The sequence below is a fragment of the Octodon degus genome, unplaced genomic scaffold (genome assembly GCF_000260255.1).
Source record: "Octodon degus isolate 3935 unplaced genomic scaffold, OctDeg1.0 scaffold00095, whole genome shotgun sequence".
Taxonomy (NCBI): domain Eukaryota; kingdom Metazoa; phylum Chordata; class Mammalia; order Rodentia; family Octodontidae; genus Octodon; species Octodon degus.
Genome location: NW_004524671.1, coordinates 900,873 through 926,162, shown reverse-complemented (window position 1 = coordinate 926,162; position 25,290 = coordinate 900,873). Strand labels below are relative to the sequence as shown.

Here is a 25,290-nt window from a genome sequence, read left to right as displayed (position 1 = left end):
ACAGTAAGATTTTGAGGCCATGAGATATAGTGGCTGCCTTGAGCAATTGCCCTTAACCCCACTGACTGACTTCATTGCCAACTACATCTAGACTTTGCAACTTAAGCCACTGTATTAAGCAGAAAAACACCATAATACTGTAGGTGTTGACAGTACACATCATCTCATTACCCACTGCTGCTCATATTCAATTTTGTACTAAGTTATGAAGAGCTACTTAATTTTGGGTAGCTCTTCAGGAAAATCCCACTTGTAAGGACAGTGAACAACTTAACTCCTCTTCCCAGACTAAATTAAATGTTTAGGTTTTAGTAAGTGTAATCTTTCATATCTTTATTACTAAAGTCTGATGCATTAATTGGATACCACAAACAATATATGTATGCACTTCTGAAAACAATGAATGACCCTTAACACTTGTCAAAAATCTGGACTGAAGGAGGATACAAGCCAATAACATGTAAGTCACTACTTTTCTTTTACATTACTGTACTTTATAGATGGGACTATCCAATGTATCCACTGCCATTTTTTACCAGAAGGCTTATGATAACACAGTTATAAAAAATTTAGCTGTCTGAAATTCTCTTTTTATAACAGAGTTATAAAAAATTTAGCTGTCTGAAATTCAGGAACTATTTTGTATTTCTTTAAGGATACAACTAATCGTCCTTCCTCCAACCATCTCACTATCCATGAACTACTAACTCATACACATTCTTCAGTCTTTTAACAAAGAGGTTCCAGATACACTCCCAAGTAGACCCAAAGGAAAGATAGCTGCTTCTAATACTTAACAATGAAAATTCAATCCCATCCACAGAATTTCAGAGCCCACAAGCTGTGTACGACGCTAGTGTGTTACACACCTTGTGCTTACTTTCTAGGCATGTGTCTTCTAAAATTTTTGTCATTTCTCCTTGGCTTTCTGAGAAAGCTCGTGCCACTTGTCATACACCTCAAATGTAGATGTGTCCCACATTGCCTGATATACAGTGAGCACCCAAAGAGTACAGTTGTTTAAGGTGACACAGTAATACTGAGGAGGAAAATATTAAATAGGAAATGAAGCCTCAAAGCAGTCAACAAATCAAAGACACGTAGGATGGGTTTCCCAAACATCGTTAGGTTGTATTTTCTATTCTACTGAATAGAGGTGGCAGAAAAAGGACTGTGAGAACAATGAACCAGCAAAAAAGAGATAACATCCATAAATCAAGGCAAGTTTATTTATATTTGTACTTTGTGTGTTCCAATTATTTCCACACTTTCATTTCCTATTCATAATTTTGGGTCCCTCCTCTTCTCCCACATTTTCCCACGACAAATTACAGTATGTGAAAGTTTTCTTTACCCATACTACTCATCCCTCCAGACACATCCTGATGAAACACTCCAAGGTCTAGCTCAGAGAATTTTAAAAGTAGCTACTGCTCCACACAGAATGGAGTGGGCCTAAACTCTTCAAAAATGAAAAAACGTTAAGTATCTTTCCTCTAGGCTCTTAAGAAAAATGTATAAAAATGGGGCAGGGGGCAGGCTGTCAGCTCCATGGTAGAACATTGTTCAGCATATGCAAGGTCCTTGGTTTGCCCTACACACACACACACACACACACACACACACACACACACACACACTCACACAATCATTAAAAGTACAATGTCCCATTTTTCCTCATGTTAAAGATGATCAAAATACTGCTATGTTCAGAAACAAATGGGAAAACGTAAAAATTATAAGCTACCCTAGATGAAAGATACTCAATTCTTACCCTCTATTTGCTGCACAGCATTTGAGAGATGCATTTTAGATACAGTATCCCCTCAGCTACCTGGCAGATCATGCACAGTCAAAGGTACAACACATAACACAGGCATGGTTTAGAAGGTGAAAAGATGAGCTCTGTAAGCACAGTGCCCTGTCCATTGAATGTTTTCTTGTATGCTCAGTGTGAGGCCTAAAATAAATCTAAGGTCAACTTAAATAATACTCCAAGAACAACTATGAAGCCAGGTATGATGGCTCACACCTGTAATCCCAGCGTTCAGGAGCTAAGGGAGAAGAATGGCCCTGATTTGTTGGAGGATAGCCTAGGGCACATAGTGAGTTCAGGTTCAGCCTAGACTACACAGTAAGACCCTACCTCCAAAACCATTTTTTTAAAGGAACAAACAAACAAGAACAATTATACAAATAAAACTAGATCTAGAACCTTAGCAGCTAAGAAGCATTCACAGTAGGTAGTGAATGGTTCAGGCAGGGGTAACACAAGACCATACAATTCCACATGTGACTGCTGACCTCCTGTCTATAAAGCCAATTTAAGATAAAAAGGAGTACTATTTTAAAGTACACACAGGCAGGACCTAGAATGCAACAACAAAAGTCTTTCAAGTGGGCTTGAGTCACAACCCAAAGTGTATTTCCTGGTGAAGCATTACAGCGCACAGCTCCGCCTCCAAATCACACCCCTTGTGTCTAACACAAGTTCTGTCTAGAAGAGGAGAACCTAGCATATAACAAGAGAAAGGGGAAGGAAACAGGTGATGAGGGGCAGGGGGCACGTGTGTGCTGTGTGTGTGCACAGAGGGCTGCGAGGGCAGTGCGTGTGCGTGTGCGGTGAGGCGCAGGGGTACTTACTGTGCCCGGCTCTCTGTCTGCTCCCGAGGTTACCAAGAAACGCACAGACATGCCCGTTCAGACACAGAGGCAAGGACAGAAATAAAAAAAAGGGGGGAATAATTAGAACACAAGCCCCAAACAGTTTTAAAAATGGCTTTTATTTATATAAGTCATTGCACATTCCTAATACAGTGATTTTCCTGAAAATTACAGTATTTTGTAAACATAAGATTTACAGTTTAACCATACACAAAGCCTATTTTTTATTTTTTGACAGAATAAATTACTTTTTTCAAAAATTAGTCAAGTGCAATTCTGCCCAATATTTAATGCATACTAGAATTAAAGCCTATGAAACTAAGTAGTAACAGATGCAATTATCAAACCTTTCATTTGAATACATTCACTTTCAAATTTAACTTCTTATTTCGCCCCATTTAACAACATTACTTTCTTTGAAAATTACCCAATTAAGCAGTTAACAGTTTTCTATAATACGGTACAGGCCACTGGCATTAACGAGGCAGTTGCCAAGATGTCAAGATGCCTGCAATCTAACCAGATTGAGCAATCTAGACGCCCACGGAGAGCCCTGCCATGAGCAGGGTGGACTGTGCGTCCGTGGAAAGCTCTGCGACAGTTCCTCTCAGCTCACTGTTTGCTCTCTGCATAGGATGGGCCTTTCATTAGCGATGCCCGAGTCTGCGGCACTGTCTGGGTAGCAGGCAGAGCCCTAATCCGGCTTGCCCGGCCTCTCACCTCTGTGGTGTTCGGCATCGTGGTGCTTCTTGTCCTCTTTTATTGCCAAATGAGACTGCCCACTCAGAGCACTGGACAGTGCGAGCAGGCTGGCGCTGCCCCCCAGGGGCGGGAGACCAGGTGGCTGCAGTCCAGAAGGGTGAGGCGTGAGGGGGACCGGGGGTCCGTGGCCATGCGAGAGGTGCTGGGCTTGCAACTGCTGCTGCTGTTGGGGGGTGGATCACAGCGGTGGAGGCAGAGTCCAGGGGAAAACAGAGAGGAGAGGATGCAAGAAACACAACAGGGAGTTGGCAGGGACATGGATGGGGAGGGGGGAGAAACGTAATTAGTGCTTTCCACTCCTCACAGGCCTCCCCCACTCAGCTACTCCCTCCTCTCATTCATGGAACCCCAGCTCTGCATCTTCCTGGCCCAACTCACTCTCTGACAGGGCAGTGCTTATTATTAAGCAAGACTGGCCAAGTTAGACAGGAACCATAGTTAGTTCCATTTTTAAGCGCCTTGGGAAGGAAATCCAGGTGTCCCAAACCCAAGACACAACAAGATTTCAAGATTCCTCCAGCCAAGGGCTGTTGAGACATTCTGCCAATTAGCTTTCCTTTATTTTTTAAATTAAGTTTTTGAAAAAAAAAAAATATTTTTGAAAAGTTTGTCTTGCAATGTATTTATAAACAGTAAATAAAAGTTTTTAACATTAAAAAAAAGATCCCTCCAGCTTTTGGAGCAGCAGGCTGGGGGAGGGGCTGTTCATTGCACAGCACCATGCACATACCCTGACGAATCCCTGGTTACCAGGTGACTTTCTTTCCTGTGTTACCTGCAGTGTTGGCTCAGGGAACTTGGCTTTGAGAACTGGAAACCTGACAGATGAAACACTGTGCACCACTCCTGTCTCAAGCCCCATGCCTCAAGCCCACTGCTTCTATGTATACATGAAAATATGGAGATCCAGAGAGGTTAAGAAGCCTGCTGATGAAAGCATTTCTCACTAACACATGGGACTCCTACCAGCATGACTCAAGTCCCATCTCCTAAAGCCCTTTTACCATACCTCTTGGCCTCTATCACTTAACCCACCCCAAATTTCATCATTTTGTCCACTTGAGCATGTTTGGGTTAGGGCTGTTAACTCTTTTCTCACTGCTGGGCAGCATGAACCACTGGTGGTACATGCATGGCTGTCCCATTGGATGGCGCTTTATTCATTCTATTAGCAAAAACATCAATGAAAGTGATTAGACTTGCTTGTCCCACCATGGTACAAGACACCTGATAGTCCAGTCACGTATGTTTCAGCGGTGGCCACTGCTCTCACATGTTATATTTAATAAGCATGTTGCATGTAAAAAAAAGGGTCTAAGAAATGGCCTCTGCCAATCTGGATGCATGTCAATTGTTCAAAGAAAATTTGTATTTGATGAGACAAAACTGATTAAAACTCAGATGTACCCTTAGAAAATTCTTACTCTGATTGGTACTCACTTCACTGGGGCTAAATTACTTGTTTTATTCATTATTCCCATGCATGAACTAAATACACTGAATCTTCTTCATGCCAGAGCTGCAGCAGTTTCCAGCCAGGCCACTAATTATTCAGTGAATCCCAAACATACCTTCCCACCCAAGAGTCAGAGTAAACACTATCTTAACTCAGAAATTATCATCTCCCGTCATTCTGCAGTGAATGTCCAACCATTTCTAGCACCTTCAAAAAGCCCTGAGGAGTCTGACTCCTTCTGAAAAGTCCTTTCTAAGACTGCCTCCTTCTAATTAAGAGTGGTAAATGGAAAAGGGGCTGAGGTCTGAGCTGACAACATCAACAGTATTCTTGGGAAGTGTTTCAAAATTACTCATTCACCATCTGAGATCATAATAATTTCTTTACATATAAAATCACCTTCCTGTCATCCCAAAGACACTCATTCTTGCTCTGTCACCTTTTAAGAGCTCTGCAACAGTGAGACATAAAACTGAAGAAGCTGGCAGCAGTGTCATGGTCCACTAGGCACGCTCATTAGCACTTAATTAGGAACAAGACACCTGCCATAAGACAGGCACGCACAAAGATGAAGGACCCCCCTCTACACTATCATTAGGGGAGCAGGGCTACGTTCAGCTTCTGGGGAAACCGGCCATGTGTGCCCAAGTGAGCGGGTGTAGTAATTAAGCTCAGCACTGATTAAAAGAAGATGAGAGGCTAAGCAGAGGGGAAGGGACAAAACAATAGGGTGAGGGACACCTCCCTCTTGGCCTTCCAAAAATCCAGCTGGAACCACAAGAGCTGCCAAACCACATACTCTAGGAGGACCAAACACATATTTAGGTGGAGCTAGTGTACCTTTCCTCACAAATCCTGCCAAATGTTTGAAAAGCTGGATTGCTGAATTCAACTATCACAGACCAGGGTGGCACACTTTGTACCCAAACAAGCATGGGCCTAGGCCCTGGCAGTGAAGGGCATGTGGTTAGACAGCAATTGGACCAGTCACTGCCCAAGGGGACACCCAGGGCCCTGCTGTTCCCAAGATCGCTCTTGTGTCTCCAGCTGTCTTGGCCGCTAAAGAAACAGCACACTGTATGCTGTCACAGTGTGCTGGGTTCTCGGTTCTGCCATTCCTGGTTCAGTCATCTTGAAAGCTGCTTTAGTATGAAAGGAAAACCTCGTCAAATCACCGCCTAGCAATGAGGTGGGTCACAGCTGCTGAAAACACTATGGTTCCAGGAAAGCAGATCCACTCACACACTGACCTCTGGTCCTGCAGAGCACAGCACACTGCCTGAGAGCTCGCATACTGGAGGCAGGACACAGGGATGAGCCCCTCTTCAAGGGGAGACTCACACAAAGCTAAGTGGCCCCAGGGGTGAGCGCCACAGTGGGGCCTCCACATCAAGGCCTGCCTGGAGCACATTTCTCCTGTAACCCTAGCAGCCCATTTATCTTCGGAGCACAGGAAGGAACTGGGCAACCCCTTTCTTCACTAAAGACTCATCATTTCTCTCCCTGCCCTGGACAGAGAACAATTCCTTCTACCCCGAACAAGTCCCCCTCTACCACAGAGCCTTATCAGCAGGCAGTAATACATATAGGTTCTCAAGCATCTCTCTATTTAGTCCCTCACTGCCTGGTCCCATATTTGTGGAGGGGAACTTCACATGCTTCCAGCCCTCTTACATGGAACTTTATAAAGAGGAAGCAAGCTTCCTTTGTAAATGAAACTTGTTTCTAAGATAAAACACATTTCTTTAAATAAACAGAATATTGGTAGCTAAAGAGAGAGATGGGAAAAAAAAAGAGAGAGAGATGAGGGCTCCAGAGAGGGGTTCTAGACCACTCTGGCCCCTGCTGTCTCTGGCGAATATTTTTTCTCAGCAAGATTTATCTGGAACCTACCATCCTCACAAAAGGAAAATGCACGAATGGCACTTGTAGAAGACATTTCAGTACAAGAGAGACACACCACTACTACAGAGCCAAAATCCAAAGGCTCTGTAAATTACTGGAATTTATGTCACATCTGTCTTCTCTTGACAAAAATCTTGAACCTTGCATTTGGAAAACGATGCATCATGCAACATGACAGCAAAGGAAACTCAAACATCTATGGAATCAGGAGTTTATAATAACTATGGAGCACTTTTAAAAGCTAATGTTTATAAATTGAATTGGTGTGGTGCACCCTTATATTCCCAGCCCTCTGCAAGGCTGAGTGAGGACAATTTCAAGTTCAAGCCAAACCTGAACATTCTGGCAATTTAACAAGACCCTGTCTCAAACTTAAACATAAAAATGGCTAGGTATGTAGCTCAGTGTGATCCCGTCAATCCACAGTACTTTTTTGAAAAAACGCTTAAAAGGATAGTACGACAAAAATTTGTAACACTATGCTGAATAGACTTTTTTGATTAGCAAAGGCAGCATTTAGAATACAGTTGGCTCCTTAAGGCTTTCAATCTACTGTGGACCAGTGGTTCTCAAATTAATGAGGCTTACACCACCTTCCCTGAGCCAGGAACACATGGCACCATCTAGAAACATCAATGGTGCTACAATGGAGTCTGGGCAAGTGCAATGCCACTGGCATCCAGTGGCCAGAATCCAAGGACGCTGTGCAGCTGGGCTGAATCCCCAGCATCAAAAAGAAATAAAAATAAAAATATAAATCCTAACACTGCACAGGATAGTGCTCTATCATAGAGACCTGGGTGGCAAAAATGTCAACAAGGCTGCGGCTAAGCAAACCCAGTCAAGATCAGAGCTGAAATTCTGTCCCATCACCTTCCCATTTGGTATGCCAAGTCACCTGCCCAACTTCAGTTTACAAAACACTACTCTTCAACATCCAAGCACTGGCTATCCTTCATTACCACCTGAGTCCCTGCGGCACAGCTCAAAAACGAACATCTGCCTTTAAAGATGATTCCACTATCTTGGGGAAGAGGGCTCCTGCATTTTATAAGCCACTGGTTAAAACCTGCCCTGGGAACTTTCAGAGTGGTACTTTGATACCTCAGAGAAAATTAGAGAAAAGGTTTAGGCTAGAGGATAGAGAAAATACTTGCTGTACCTGAAACTATCTGAACATACCGAGAGACAAGAAAACCACATTGAAACCTGAGTTAATGATACTGAAAAACCACAAGAAATCAAGTAACCTCATCCATGTCAAACAGTCACACATTTAGAATTTTAATTCACATTTTACTTTGTGCATCTTGGGTCAATTATGTTACTGCAATGAAATGGACATTATTATTTACATTTAGAGCTATAACAAAATGGTGTAATGGCTTTCACATTTTTATTTCTCAAACACAGGTAGCTTTGCTATGAGAGCTGTGTCTACAATATAGCAAGACACCCAGGTTGATGCCTACCCCCTCTTCATTAGAATTCAAGGCTCTGTACAACCAACTACTGAACCAATTTTAAGGTCAGAAATTTCACCCACTGTAAAACTCCAGGAACAACTGTGTCACCAAAATCACAAAATTTAACCCAACCAGACCAAACGCCATGACCCTAGATGGCATCTTGAATGCTAAAAGTGACAGTGTCATTTACAGTACTCAATATGGAAACATATTTAAAAGGGGAAAAAATGGGTGAAAAGTAGCATCTGTTGACAGTTCTCTCCAAAGCATTCTTCCCTGGTTTCTCATATTTTCCTGTTTTTTTAACACACTCATTTCTTATCTTGGGGGAAAATTGGTGTGCCACATAAATAAGTGGAGGGCTGTCTGGCAGCAGTAACATCAAGGACACTATTATAGGAGCTATCAGAAAACCTCCATCTCAACAGGACCTAGTCCTGCTTATGCAAAGGAGTGATGGTGATAACCAGGTACAAACTACTGACAGGGCCAGCAATTCTCCAGGCACTTGAAGACAGCAGTACTGAAACATACACCATGGAGCTGAAAGGCCTATCTCAGTGCAGGAACACCCACAAAATGACACACTATCTGAGGAATGGAGAGAATATTTGCAAATCACACAACTGAATTCCAATGATTCAATATGGGGGGAAGCTCCAGTATAACCCAATTAAAAGGGCAAAGGACAGACAAAGATTTCTCAACAGACATACCAAAAAAAGGACACAGATACATGAAAAATTCTCAACACCACTGGTCATCAGGGAAGTGCAAATCAAAACCACAACATATAACACATCGCTTAACACCTATCAGGACAGTAATTATCAAAAGAAAGATGCTCTGGCAAGGGTATGGAGAAAAAAGACTTTCGTACAGCATTCCTTGACATGTAAGCTGGTGACATCATTATGGAAAACAGTAGGGAGGGTCCTCAAAACACCAAAAATAGAAGCCAGGTATGATGGCACATGTCCATAATCCTAGTTAACCTGAGAGGATAAGGCAGGAGGATCACAAAGGACAACCTTGGCAACTCACTGAGTTTTAAAGTAAATACATTATAATAAAGGTTAAGGGATGCAGCTTCCTAGTGGAGTGCCCCTAGGCTCAATATCCAGTAGTGAAGAAAACACAACCAAAATCCCTATATGATCCAGTAAATCTTACTTCTGTGTCTATACGAGTATGTCTCTGGGATATCTGCACCCCCACAGTGACTTGAGCATTCATTACTCTGAAGAGCCAGGAGATGGATAGAACCCAAGAATCCATCAGTAAATGAATGGTTAAAGAAAATGTGCTATGTATGTACGACAGAATAGTACTCAGGCTTTCAAAAGCAGGAAGCACTTCCATTTGTGACAGCCAGGAGGCACATGGAGGACATGATAAGTGAGATAAACCAGGTTCAAAAAGTCAGAACATCCCAGGAGCTCCTTTCCACATGGAACTTAAAGAGTAGGATGCACAACAGCCAACAGAATAGGAGCAACAAGGGACTAGGGAAATGCTGGTGATAGGCACAAAGTCTTAAATAGTACAGGATGAACGAAATCTCCAACTCTAAAGCACAGCAGAGCATAGCATGGTGACCACAGTAACGCTACTGTATCATGTATTTGAAATCTGTGGGGTGCTAACATTACCTTGACCATGCTAATCATTTCACAATGTATATGAACATCAAAACATTAAACTGTATGCCTACAATAGAAACAATTTCCGCTTGTCAGTGCTATTCCTCCAAAGCTTAAAGAAAGCAAGAAAAAAAACTGGCACTGGAGGCACTGATATTCTATCACATAGGTGGGCACTGGAGGACTGGAAATCATCTCTACTTCTTCAACCTGCCCAGGCTGACCAAACCCTGTATGAACTACACCATGCTTTTCCCACCTCCCTGCATGTATCTTATAGTCAGGAAAATAGAATTAGTCATTAGACTTACAGGCTGAAATCAGAAGACATTTTAAGGGTTTTGTTGTTTGCTTTTCGCAGTGTTGGGGATCAAACCAAGGACCTCCAACATGCTAGGTGGACATTATACTAGCCATGTTTGGGCTGATCCATTTCAAAACCCACACAGGTATCAGGTAAAAAGACATTCAGCAGAATTCATCAGCAAGGAAATGGAAATTAGAGCCAGATAAAGACATCATTTTACACGTATGAGGCAGTCTGGAAGCAGATGGGGGCACACGTAATGCTGGACAGGACAGACAGACTGGATCCTCCCATACTGCTGCAGATATGTAAAGCAACTCAGTTATTTTAGAAACAGTCTATCAGTTCCTCAGAAAGTTAAAATGAAGTTACCATACAACCTGCTGGCCCCACTTCTAGGTATAGGCCTAAGAGAAAAGGAAACAAGTCCACATAAAACCTACACACAATATTCAAAGCAGGAATCTTCACAAGAGGAAACAATGTACATGTCCAGTAGCTTACATTTGGAAAACACAGATGGCATATTCTTCACTAGTACATGTTAGAGCTTGAATATATCTTGAAAATATTATGCTACAGAAGTAGATGGCATCAGTCACAAAGATCAACATGCTATACAGAATGTGCAAAACAGGTAGCCCACAGCATTAGAAAAAGCCTGGGCTGCCAAGGATTGGGATCATGCAAAGCAGATACGGTCTCTTTTGGGGCAACGAAATGGGCTGTGTGCTAGATGGTGATGGTTGCATACCTTTGTGTGAATACACAAAGAAACCCAAAACGGGTGTACTGAGGCAAATGCGATGTAAGCAAATTGTATCTCAAAAAATAAACATGCAAATAGGCATAATTCCTAAATAGAGCACTCTACTTTCCATTCAAAAGCTCTTTTCTCTCTCTTAAAAAAAAGAAGAAAATATAAAATACGTACTAAGGAATCAAGTACAAACTGTATGACAATATGTGGAGTAATTAAGAAGTATGTGCAGTTTATTAATAACTAAAACCCCAATAACACAGAATAATCAAGATACTAATGACTAGATTAACATCACACTGCTCCTTTTTTTTGGGGAGGGGATTGATACTTGGGGGACTGATCCTAGGCCAAACATGGCTAAACCCTGCATCTGTCAAAAGAAACCTCATTTCACTGTTAAAAAAAAAAAAAAAAAAAGCTGACCTACCAAAGGAGAAACAGGACGCATAAAGGACTTCCTTGTAACACTGCTCCTCACCTTTGGAAATGGAGTGAAAGGGCTAGGCTGGAGTTTCAACGGAAGGTGTATCATTAAATGTATATTAGTAGTGCTAGAAGGATCATAAGTGTTGTTCTATTTAGTCTTCTCTTGGTAACAGGATATGTATTATTCTCCTGGATGAATTTGTTTTATAAAGAAACTTACAGCTGGGTTATTGATAGGCTTTCTAGGGATTAGCTGCATACTCATAAGAATAAGAGGCTAACTTCATCCTCTTAAACTTCACACACTACAATACCACAGATAGCTGACAGCTATAGCCAAAGGAGAAAAATAATCCAACATTTTGCTAATCCTTAAACCAATCATCTCATGCAACAGTGGAGAGTCCTTTAGGTCTACAACTTAATCTCTCAGGGACGCAGTCTCTTCCTGCAGATGCAATAAGCAAGGGCTTTTATTCATGGCCATCCCCTACATACAAACAGCCTGATGCTGCAAAATACCTCACATTTTTAATTCATATGAAATCATTTTAAAGTAGCTATCAATCTGCAAATGAAGTAGTAATATACAAATCTAACTAATAACTGGAACTGACATAGGCCTTGACAGAAGTTGTATTATGGAAAGGAAATCACATAGCAAAAAATTAAGAAAGGAAATAATCAATGCCTAGACTATCACATTTCTTGAATTCCGAAAGTTCCAAGCTACTGTGATAGGAAACTGTTCCTTTTATCTTTTTGGTGATACTTGGGGGACTGAAATAGGGGTCTTCTCAATGAACTACTTGCTCAACTTTTGTTATTTTTTATTTGAGACAGGTCTCAATAAAGCTTCCAGACGGCTTTGAATTTGCAATCTTTCTATTTCAGCCTCCCCAGATAGCTAGGATTACAGGCATGAGCTAATACACCCAACACAGTATTTTCTTATACCTCAGCAGTCGTTATTGAGGCTACTACCAGAAACATGACCTTTTGTGGGTAGGAAGGACAACCTTCACCATCCTGGGTCTATATCTTCCACTGAGCTCTCCTTCCACTCTCCCACAGGAGTTCCTGCAACTGTCTGCAACAGCCTTGCCTTCTTTTTATGTTAAGTAAAGAGCCAACAGTGTTCTGCCCTCACATTTGTGTGTCCAACACAATGTCCATCTGCTTTTTTGGTTCATTTGTTTTTTAAGGCAAGGATCTTTCTATACAGTTCAGGCTGACCTTGAACTCATTACATAGCCCAGAAAACTTGTAGTAATCCTCTTGCCTTAGTTTCCTGAGTAGCGAGATTACAGGTATGTACCACTGTGCCCAGCTCCATCTGCCTTTAAAACTTTTTCTTTCTGAGTTTGAGCTTTTAAATTTATTTATCAAAACCTAAGTGTTTTCTCATTGTGCCTTCGTTTAAAGGCATTCATGCGCAACACCTTTATGGCAGGCGCTGGACGCAGTCTCAAATACCTACATCCATAAAACCACTAGGAAAGGAAGAAGTGATCTGCTACTCAGAGAAATGGACCCAACAGGACTATGGCCACCTGGATCCAGAGATCAGTTACAGGGACTTAGAGAAGCCAGGTACAAAACTGCAACCAGGGAGTCAGCGCACAGAGACTGAGAACACTGTCAGCTAAGCCACACACAGTGTTACCCACCCTGGAGGATGCAGGGATAGGGGGACACAACACACAGCAGGACACTCATGGAAGTTAACTGATTCCACAAGGCCACAAAGCAGTGACAGTCAATATCTTACTAAAGTCTGTTTGATCCTGGGCTCATACTTTTTGTCCATGACAACACAATGCAGTAGAATATATACTTTCACAAACACCATCAAGTAGGTTAACAAGGGGAAGAAATGCTTTTTCTTTAAAGAACTTGCCTATAATGCTAGCACTTATAAGGCTGAAACTGAAGGATCAGCAGTTCAAGGCCAGCCTGGACTACATAGAGACATCATTTATCAAATTGTAGTATTAATTCACCCCCCCAAGCAATGCACTCTGCTAGTATTGACTGATTACTTTTCACTAAAAGCATCTACTTCTGGGGCTGGGGAGATGACTCAGTGGAATAAGTGCTTCCCTGGCAAGTGCAAGGGCCTGAGTTCAATCCCTGGTTCTACAAAAAAATAAATAAATAAATAAATAAATAACAGCAACTACTTCTTTGGGGATGGTGACATTTTTGAATCAGAAAAACAGGGAAGCTGTTATAGTGATAAGTGTTTCTCATGGAGGACAGCCCTGGGTGTCAGAAGGGAGCAAGTTGTAAATCTAAGATCTGTCCACTTCACTGTATAGAAACTGTACATAAAATGAAATAAATCCCTGTGTATGGACAGAAATATATCTTTTATGTACATATCTATACAGTCAAATCTATAGAAATTATGTAAACTTTGATGTGATACACTGTGATGTAAACTTGTTCAAAGGAAAGTATCATTAGGAACCCCACTCAATTAAGAGCGGTATTCATCAGGGCAGGCAAAAGAAAGTTTTTAATTTCAAACTCCTCAAATAGCAAAGTGGTCCTGAAGAGTCAGTGAATTTTACCCCCATTCACATAGCCTTTACGTATTCCACAAATATTTTTATAGCATATAATAACCAGTATCATTTTGGTCATTTTTAATACAGATAATTTTTTTTAAAAGATCTAAGGAATGTTCATATAAGCTTGAAAATGACACTGATCTAAAAATTGAAGATCTCGAACAAGTTCCTTTTTCCCTCATCTTTGTTTCTAAGTTGAGTTGTGTCAAAGCAGACAAATTCTGTGCCTATTAAGCTCAATGCACTATTGTTAATTATCCTTTTTCAGTGCTACAGAAACACAACACACTCAACAGGAACGAGTTGTGAGCAGAGTTCAGAGTATGTTGTAGTTACTATTCTGCCAGTAGTCAAATTCACTTGCTCTGAAGGTATTTTTAAAAAGTCCAGCAAAAATGTTCCAGTAATTTGTCCAAGTATCAGCTGTCTAAGATGCTCATCTTTCCTATCAGTGCTTTATACAAGTTGAAGGCAAGCAGAAAAAAATTTCAGTGCAGTCTATTTTCTTCCACAAGCCAAGACTTCTAAGGCTGGCAAGAACTAGGCACCACACCTCACTCAACCAAGGTACAAGAACAGGAAAGAACACAACTTCCTCCAGCAGAGCAGCCAACGGCTAGGACAGGGCTGAGCTCTCAGCTCCAGGACTTTGGTGTCCTTAGCTAAAGAGAAATATCTTTAGCCCTGTCAGCAAGCAGCAAGCTCTTGATTGTACCTTAAAGGGGATGAGAATGTTTTGGCTCATCTGCATTTTAAAGGATCCTCTTTCATGATCTTTCACACTTGTAATAGATGTCTAAACCGTTAAATTACTATTTCTTTTCTTAACCTGAAAGTCTACGCAGACTAAGAACTCAGCCTCTTCCATTGTTCTTCACCCTATGTCGGTCCCTGAACAATACTGACAGCTGCTATCAAACCAGGCAGAGTTTACAGAGCACAGCTGCTGCTTGTAGAACAGACAGGCTCTCCCGGTGCCGCCTCCCCTGGGGAGACAGGCCGACACACTGCAAGTTTCAATGGCAGGGTGCGAAGGTCTGCTGAATTGCCAACTCAATTTTATGCTACTTCGATTTTCTAGGATGCACACTATTCCTTTCAAGTAAAAATCAGGCATATGCCAGGGCATGAAACTTACGTTGCAGGATAATTACTGATCATGGCAGACTTTAAAAGTGCCTCTGCCTAATTTAATCAGTAAATTAATATACCGATAGAAAACTTTCAATGGCAGTAACTGCACATGCCAGGATGCTGAGGGTGTGCCAGGGGCCCAAGTCATGTGCAAGGTCCAATTCATTACTTTGGGTTAATGCTGCTACACCATCAAAAGCTTAAACTGCCTTTATAATCTCCACAACATCTTTCCTGGACAAAAGCCATTTCTAAAATTAGCCATTCATGGGCCGTTCTAAAACAATCTATTTTTATTTTAGGATTTCTCTCAAAAGGGCAACATCTGTAAACATCTGGTTAACAAAACTACCTTGTCCCTGAAGTGTAGATATGAGAGATGCATGGAGGCTGGGCAGCATCTCTGAGGGACTCAATGCAAGACTTTTACTACTGAAAAATTACATGTAAAAAATCTACAGCCTATTAGAAAACAAACATGTTCTTCAAAGTTTAGCTGGGTACTTTAGAATTGCTTTGCATATATTTTCCTTTAATCAAAACAGGCTTTGCCATCCTTATTCATTTGGGTTAAAAAATTCTGTGCTCAAGCTACAAGTACAATTCACTATTACTCTTTGCTAATCAAACACAGTACATGCAAAAGTACCAGCGAATATTTGATTTGATCTCTGAAATAAAGCAATTCATTACACTAGAAAAGGGTACAGAAGGCAGCAGACAAATGCAGATGTAATTGTGTTTGGTGTTGAATGTGATTAGAGCCCACTAAGTAACAGTCAAAAATGTGATCCTGAAGGGGAAGAAAGGCAGCTCCAAGGTCTGGGGAAGAGGAGGGAGAATTGTTTATGCAGAGCTAAGCTGTCAAGTGTAATAAAGCAGCTTGAATAAAATTTAAGCTGAAAATCCACTGAAGCTCCCCATTTCAGGGAGGAAAAAGCTATTAAAAGGAAATGAAGGTCACCCTCCCAGTTTATTTCACCTAATTGACTGCCAATAGCTTACCACAGGCAACCCAACTGCAGATCTGCAATTGAGAAACTGATGAAAGGAGAGTTTTCAAGCTGAGGCTCATTCTTAATCCTCCTTGGCTCTTATGTTTTTTCTCCATCTCCAGTCGGGATGTAATTCTAAGCCCTGATGGATTAACTGGTTCCATTGTTTGTGGCCGTCACTGGACTATGGCACTCCTAATCCGTACAGCAGCATGTCTAATTATCATTACAAAGTGTCTGAGGGAACTATAAAGACCAGCAGGGCATCTTCTCACAAGCAATTAACATAAATTGACAAATGAGTGATTTGAATCAGCTCATGGCACTCACATATGAATAAAATCAGAAAGGACCCTCCCTGGTCTTAACCCCATCCTGCTCTTAGTCTGGAAGGGCCAGACCACATGAGAACTGCCCAGGGCCCTGCAGAGGCTGGAGATGAACTGCTGCAGAGATGGTCACAGGGCCACTGAGTTCCTTGAGGCCAATCAAAGGACTCATGATTGACAAGCAGTGGCCAGTCGGACACAGACAGAAGAGCAGGAGCCTGCTGAAAGGCTAGAGGGTACTCGGCAGACAATTAGCACTTCTTCCTTCAGTGAAAGGGCACCTTTCAGTGGCGTGCCACTTAGAAATCCATGAAAGAGGCACGAGAAAGCAAGGGAGCCAACAGCTACATAGGTTCAAATACCCAGGAAGGCAAAAGCCAAAAGCAAGAAAACTGAAAAATCACAGCTCAGAGACTTCTCTGACCCTCTCTGTGGTCAAACACTCTAAGACAGAAGCAACGAAAGTCTTCAAAACTCTCACCAAAGCTTTTACTCCACAAAAGCACAGCTATGACATAAACTGTACTTATCTTCTCATTTAGAAGTAGATTTTGCAGGCCAGGGAGATAGCTCAGGGGCTTAAGCATCTGCCCAGCAGATTTATTTTTCTTGCCCTCCTAAAAGGTTTCTCCTGTCATCCTTCTTTCTAACAGTAATCTCTATTCCTGTAAACAGCTCAGCAAGCCCCAACCCAAGCCCCTTCACACCCTCATCAAAAAGATTAACATAAGGCTACACAAAATTACACACACACACACACACACACACACACACACAAACAGATAGCAAACCACAAAACTATTAAGAAATGAAAGCTGGTTATACACACTGCAGGAGGCAGGCCCGGCAGGCCACGTACCCCGATGATGGCATTCAACTCTGCCATGGTCACCTGCTTGGCACGTTCAACAGCCTGGGCCACCTGTTGTTGATGCTTTGAAAAGAAGGAGAAGAAAGCATGTCAGCAAGAGCCAGGAACTCTGTATATATTACAACAACAGGAAGACATGCTACCTGCCCTGTAGGCTGAAGTACAGATTTGAATAGCAGCTTTTCAAGCACATGTTATTTCACACAACACAGGAAAAAGGAATGGCAAAACAGCAATGGAGATGTGGAAGTACACATTAGGTCTGTGAACACTGCTCTGATGAACAGATTCAGACCTGTTCAATTTTGGAAACTCTGGGAATTACTCTCCTTTTAGCATTCTAGTCTTCACCCACCAGGGTAAAGAAAGGTCCCACCTTCAGGCCAGAGGTTAGAAAAATCTGGCACCCTTTCCAACTATACCCACAGATGGACAAAAGCTTTAGGAGGACTTGATACTAAAGGAGACCAAGGTCACTAATTAGATTCAAAAAGCCAATCATAAATCAACATAGAACAGTAGATGCTAACTAAAACCAAATCCCAGTATTGTTACCCACCCTCATCTAATAAGCTTCTCATCCTGCCCCAAGATACATTCATCCTATACACACCGAATGCACAATATAGCATTTCTTAGCTTATATCTAAAAGGTAAACCTTTCAAAGCAAAACTAAAAAATATAGTTAATTTCACAGATTACTCATCTAAAAAACTTTCCTTCTCAAAATATTAAGGTTAAAACTCTATGACTCTATAACCAAATGAAACAGCTTATGTACATGATTAAATTGGCATAATATGAATATTTTATCCTTATGATTTATTACCCAGTCCCTTCATAGGCAGCATTAACTGACTTGAGTACAAACAAAGTATGTGGGTCCATGTCAGCCCCAGACAAACATTTTTAAGTCAGCATAACAAAAATTCTCTGCCTAAAAGATAAAAGAACATCTGAATCATCAGTAGCTTTCAGGCTTATACTATTCACAGGAAACAAAAGCTTTATGTTTGATAGTCATTTTGTATTTTTCCATAAAAAAATTAATTTGGGGTTGAATTATTGTCCCCACTTTCACAGTGCGCTCTCAAATGTGTTAGACAGAATGGCAGGGGGTTTGCACACTTCAGCTGTAACAGATGTTCCTCACACTTGCTCCTTGTGATAAAATTAACATCTTAAAACTAGCTAATTTGCAAACAGAGAAGCAACATAATTGCACTTTAACAGTTGAACAGTTTTACTTACTTCCTGAGACAGAAATGGGATGACTTGTGCACAAATCGTGTTCAATCTCTTGGCGATTTCTGTCTATAAAACAAAGTCACATAAATGTTTAGAATACTTCATTTGGCTCTGAAAGGTGAAACTTCATACCTCAGGACCTGGGGTCTTCTCCTCTCTCTGGAAAGCATAAAATTGTTTCCCTAGATTATGTCACTAGTATTTATCTTGAAATAAACAGTAGATATTAGTCCCTTTTGTTAAACTAAAACAAAACTGCACTTTATTGGTCACTTAATCCAGATAATAATGAGTTTGAATTGGAAAATCTACATGGAGTAGGCCAGTGACGGCAAATCTTCTGAAGCTTTCAATGGTAACAAACAGCCAGCTGTGGCATACATGCCGTAAGTTGGCTCCACACTACTGGTTTGGGCTCTCTGATCTGCTGACTATAAGCTCCACAGTACACTATTCAGCGATGATTCACCACACTGCATGTGTGAGGAGCATCAAAGTAGTGTGTGAAGCCATAATATCAACACAGCCCTCCTTTCAGATGCAGAATCCCACTGACCTGCACCCTGAACTTTTGTACAATGAAAAGAGGACTTTAATATTAGCATCAAACACTGTTTCAAAATTTAAGCCAAAAAACATTACTAACCACAGAACTTAGGTCTAGACTGACTGAGTCACTGTAGCGTGGGTATTTGGAAAATGTCATGTATAGGACTCACAGTTCAACTAAGCATATGTCCTGAGTGTCTGTGGTCCCAGCTGTTGTAACTAAAGGAAGCATGAGAAAGTCTCTGCATTCTAAGCAGTCCCTGTGCTTCACAAAAAAATGCTCAGGAAGTGGAGGATTCTTTGCTTCCAGTCTCTGTAAGGAAGGACCCACCTGCCCTCCTCAATACCCTACCACAATCGAAAGCAGTTCTGCTTTCATTGTAACTCTGAAGCAGTTCTGATTTTAAAAAGAGGAAAGAAAAAGAGTCATCTACTAAAAGGATCAGCATTGACCTTATTTATTTTATCATTTTCTGTCCATGCTTACTGAATGCCACCTCTATTACTAAGTTAAGCAATGAAAAGGAGTAAGAGAAGAAAATTACAAAGCAAGCAGGCCAGGTCCTTGGGAAACAGAGAATATCATAAGATAAAGTAGAAAACCCAGAAACTTTACAATCAAGTACATAAAAAGAGAGCCAGTTTTTGTCCTCCAACATAATTCCAGTTAACTGAGCAGCAAATGCTTTGGTTTTATGGGATTGGATTTAGGTCACCCTAACCCCTGTTCCCTTTGACCACCAATGAGATAGCATTACAGACCACGCTGTAGGAGAAATATACTAGGAGAGGAAATGACAGAGCAAAGCCATGACCTTGCTTCAGCCAGCCAGAGGAGCAAACAGATACATGCAAAAAGGGCCCAGCAGTACCAGGTGCAAACCAAACTGAGTCAGTCACACCTGGTTCATCTGATCACACTCACCCACTCAAGCTAACTCAAGGTCATGGTTCTCCTCAAAAGCATGAGCATGCTGCCCTTTCATTTGGGACAAGGTTATGCTTACCCTACCTATCATCAATCAATCAACAGATCGATCAATCGAAATAAATAAGTACCTCTTCAACATATCCCATTATACAAGCATACCAATATTTAAGCACTCCTAACACTGGGTACTACTTACATTTTGTCTAGTTTTCTACAACTACAAACTGTCAAATAACCCTCTGCACACATCTCCAAAAGGCATTCCTGGACAGGAAACTTCTGGGTCAAAGTGTATGCATATGCACACTGCCAAACCACCTAGCAGAAAAGAACTGATTCACATTACTACCTGACTATAAGGGTACCTGCTGTCCCGCCCAGTGTGAATATTGGGTTTTGTTGGCCTTTTTAATGTCTTTATCCATCTAACAGAATAAAAAATGACCTCATTTATATTTGTACTACTGTGGTTGGGGAGATAGCTCAGTGGAATAAGTGCTTGCCGGGAAAGTGTAAGGTCCTGAGTTCAATCCCTCCTACTACAAAAAAGAAAAAAAAAAAAAAAATAGGACCAGCCAAATAGCTTAGCAGATTAAAGTGCCTGCTTAAGCAGGCACAGGGGCCCGAAGCTTGATCCCAGGGGCCTGCCATGATGGCCCCGCCCCCAGGGCACACTGAGACTGCTATTGAGACTGGGCGTGGTGGTGCATGCCTATAATCCCAGCACTTGGGAGGCTGTAAACAGGGGGATCACTACCAGTCCAATCCACGCAGTGAGACCCTGTAGATCCTATAGACCCTGTCCTAAATAAAAAAAATTAAAAAAAAAAGAATTCTTTATTTATACTACTTGGATTCTTCCTGAAACTAAACAGTCATCTTTTTATATATTTATTGGTCTACTGTATCTTTTCTCCAATTTCTGCCAGTGTTTAATCACTGTTGCTTTTTTAGTAGGTCTTGACATAAAGTATTAACCCTTTATCACAGTTTGCCGATTTGCCATGTGTTTTACAACTGCCTAGTATCCACGCTTTGCTGTATAGAACAAGAGTTGCTATACGGCCAAAGTAAATGATTCCTCTCCCTATACTCCTGTCCTTGGACAAGTAACGGGTAAATGGAGCCAGTTTCTTTTCAGCATTGCTATGGCTGTATTTTTACACTTAATTAACTGGTCTAGCTGGAATTTTGGGGGGATTAGGAAAAAAAGATGTCCTCTTCTTTAATCAACAGAAATAAATAAATGTGTTATTACACAGAATGGCTTCAAAGTAGAGTTGGACACGGTGAAAGAATTAAGATTCACTCTGAAAGAAATTTACTGTAAACCTTTAATAATAGTAATCAAAAAGTAAGCAAAAGAAATAGAGATTAAAGCAAAGACAACATAAACTGACTAGGTTAGCCTAGGTAAGAGTGAAACAGGAGGGAAAAGTTATAGATCAAAGCTCAAACTGATGGGAAACCATCAAAAGCCATGTCACATGTCCTAAATGTTCTAAGCCAAGGTCCGGAGCAGAAATGGAGATAAGTGTAATGGGGAAGGATCTCATTCAAGCCATTTCCCTTCCTGTGCAAGGCCTCTAAAGCACATCTTAAGAGATCCTGACCAGGGAACTTTGAACCCGAGACTTCAGTTCAAGCCTTAGCTTTTTTGCTTACAAGCTAATTTATCTGCACAGAACTGCAGTGCTGAGTCATGCAGGCTCCTTAACCCGGCCCACAGAGGAGAGTGGCCTACATACTGGTACCTCAAGGTGCTGCAGCACTCGCCAGTGCTTCCTTTGTTTTGCAAATAGCACCTCTGCCTCCCCAGGCCCTTCACTTGGAATAGTCTCAGCAGCAGAAGTGTAGAAGTGAACAACAGTTCTTAGTATCATCTCTCCCCTCAATACAAAAGCCCTGATAGTCTTCATTCAGCACATGTAACAAACAGCAATGGTCTGCACCATGCTTCTACCCAGGTCAGGGAGACTGCCAGCAGCCGGCCCTCGACACTGCACCTTCTTGGCCTGTACTTGGAATTCTGCAGGTTAGACAACTACCATGAAAAATGTGCTAAGTGTGCCATCTACCAAGATAGCATTTTCTGGCTCAAAGCTTAAGATATATTTGCTAGGTCACATGTTTACAAATAAACTTACCCTGAACCTGTAGTTCTGACCCTCTATAAGGTAACACTAAAGCAGCACTGTACAGTTATACCTGGGCAAATCTGCAAGGAACTCTGTGAAGGTCCAAGCATCAAGCCTGACTTCATGGAAGGTTCCCTCCCTTGGCAGGGGTCCAAATTATCTGTCCAGAGTAATCTTTCATGGTGCTGGCCCATGCTGACTGCCCTCACTGATTTTCACCTAACAGAGATTACACTACAATCCAAATATTTAGGTTGTGATTCAGCAAACCAGTGCTATGGGTCCTGGGTGTAGTTATACCTCCTGCTAGGTCCAAGGGAACCACACTAACCCACTTCAGAGTATCATTAAAACGAAGTGAGCTAATAAATAAGCTGCAGGCACACTATATCAGAGAGCTATATAGACCAAGAGTGTCCCAATCCTCAGGCCTCCCTGGAATACACTCAGAAGCTGCCTTTGCTCCTAGTACCAGTAAGCACACTCTTCACTAGGCTTTCAAGACCCTCTATGGTACTTACCATCATTTGCCGAACTAAACTTATGTGCTGAAAGTCACATATATAAAACTCCCAGCTTCCTACATCCTTCCTCCAACAAGTTTTCTCAACACAAGACCCAGGGGCCAGGGAGATGGCTCAGTAGAATAAGCACTTGCCTAGCAAGTGCAAGGGCCTGAGTTCAATCTCCAGTTGTGCAAAAAAAGAAAGAAAAAAAAAAAAAGAAAGAAAAGAAAAGAAAAAAGAAAAACACAAGACCCCAACAAATTGCTTAGACTTATTTCCTTACCAAACTTCCCCCACTAAAACTGATCACATGTATAATACTCAACATACTTTCAATTCAAATTGCACTGAACTATAAAACTCAATCTCTGTGTGACCTTCAACTACCAATTACCAAAGGCAGCAGATAAACCATTACTAACCTATGTTGGGTAAGGCTCCTTAGTAAAAGCAGTTTCATATCATAGGCATGAGAGCCAGGGACAGGGCAGAGAGATATAGCTCAGCAGCGGAACATGTGTTTAACACGTGCAAGGTGCTGGGTTAAATAAATTCCGAGCACACACCTCCCCAAACAGGTTCATGTACACATAAATGAGCTAAAAGATGACCAAATACTGTATCTCAAAGACTCTCCATGAATCAGAGCCTGGCATGTCTTTAAGAGCTTTTAAACTGAAGATGTTCTGGGCATCTGAACTGAAGCTTTAGGCCTTGATTCCCAAAACCTCAGCTCAAAATCATTGCCCTTTTCGTACTCTTATACCCAGTCTAAGAACAAGACTAGCAAGCCCCCTCCTTAGCACCTACACATGCCCACACACAGGGCAAGGCACACTGACAGCTGTCTGAACCTCAAAGCATGGCTAGGGCTGCGTAAGAGTCACTGTGCATACCCTCATGTGAGCCAAGGGCAACCTGCCCAAAGGCAGCTTAAATTGCAAATTGATACAGCATAAAAATGGTGCCTCAGTGAGGACCAGTACATGTCTTTTGGCTTCCTTGAACCAAGCAGAAAGCCAAGGCAAAAAACAGTAGAGTACTGGTAAGAAAGATGTGGCAACAGATAAATGGGCAAGTGCAGGAAAGCAAAGCATAAAAAGGAAATGAATGAACACGCTAAATCCCTTCTGGCCAGAAGTACCTTAGTCTATAAAATGACAACTTTTGTTTATAAGGCAGGTGTGGGGGCGAATGCCTATAATTCTATGGCAGAAAGAGAGAGGCAGGATTGTTGAGAGTTCAAGGCCAGCCTGGGCTATATCAGTTCACAGCCAGCTTTAACTATACAGTGAAACCTTCTCTCAAAAAACCAAAAACAAACAAATAATAAAATCAGTCTTATTAAACACAGAAAAAAAACCCTTCAGCCTCACCAGCAAACAAACAAAATGGAAATTCCACTTTTTACACAGGTAGTCACTGTGTGCCAGACAGGCCTTAATAATCTTGTCTCAGCCTCCTGAATGCTGGCATAAGAGCACAACAGTACAACCAGCCTAAATAGAAATCTTAAGTCAGGTTGGTCATTTGGAACCAGCTAAAATAATTAAAAAAGAGAAATTAAAATCCCTTGATGGTGAGTACTGAGGAAAACTGGAAAATCACACATTACCAACCAATGGCAGCAGACTGGGGCAGCTGCCTAGACCGCGCTGGGCAATGTGCTTCAAGAGCATGAAATTATTCAAACCCTTTTGAAAGGCTTCCCACAGCTGAGAATTTATCCTAAGGAAATAGTTCAAATGAAAAGCATTCCATGCATGAAGCTTTTCACTGTAGCACCAGTTTCAAAGCAAAAGAAAAGAGGCCAGGTAAAGATAGGACAGCAGTTCAATATATCACAACCATCCACAGTTTTTCAAAAACTTAACATTTGCCCTACTGATCAATCAGTTGTTTAATACTAGGGGAATAAACACATTACACCAACCCACACACATAGCAAGCAGCCATTAAACTCATGCTTCAGAGAACAGTGCTAAAATAGCCGACACATTTACTAGATGGGGCAGGGAAAGAATGAAGACATGATGCTGTGTGTGTGTACATGTGTGCATGTATGTGTGTGTGTTTAAATGTATCCATGTGGCCAGTGACTATAAGTTGATACCTAAAATAGAAAGTGATTATGCTGTGGTTGGTAACTGGTTTTTCTTCTTCCAATGACTCTGCAAACACTGCCCTTAATTTATTGTTTAAATTTATTATTAAACTGCTGAGGGGGGAAGAATGATTAGACCCATCACCAATGTGATGCAATGATGCTAAGGATGACAAGCCCTTGGTTCCTGACCACCTATAATCCTCAAATCACAAAAGGAGAAATTAGCATTTGAGAAAATATTTTGTTGAAGTCCATAAAGCAAGATTGTGAGCTGCAAATCCTGCCTGGTCCTTTCTCCAGGAAACAGAAGAGGGAAACTGGGTCATACTCAGGACCAAAGACAGAACTTGGCCTTGTTTCAAAAGAAGACAGCTAGGTGGCTACACAGGCCAAGCAGGACTACAGCACTGTGGCAGAAGGCCACAGGCCAGCCATTCCCCACTGCCACCACAAGCAACAGCTCATGTCCCTCAAAGACAGGCCCGCTATACCCTGCTGCTCAACAGTGGG

General features: G+C 41.6%; 1 protein-coding gene across 7 annotated transcripts in view; it reads right to left on the bottom strand.

The window, feature by feature from the left end:
- Positions 1-25,290, bottom strand: part of Tle1 (transducin like enhancer of split 1) — an 88,400-nt gene that overhangs the window by 43,351 nt on the left and 19,759 nt on the right. For 3 of the 7 annotated variants that reach the window (XM_012516210.2, XM_023722984.1, XM_023722986.1), the window contains 4 exons: positions 18,553-18,615; positions 17,259-17,363; positions 3,385-3,589; positions 2,644-2,660 (listed from right to left, as the gene is read on the bottom strand). In XM_012516210.2, coding sequence (XP_012371664.1) covers positions 2,644-2,660; positions 3,385-3,589; positions 17,259-17,363; positions 18,553-18,615 — 390 coding nt within the window. The remainder of the gene's footprint in view (positions 1-2,643; positions 2,661-3,384; positions 3,590-17,258; positions 17,364-18,552; positions 18,616-25,290) is intronic. The other 4 variants (XM_004638108.1, XM_023722985.1, XM_012516212.2 and 1 more) reach the window with 2 other exon arrangements.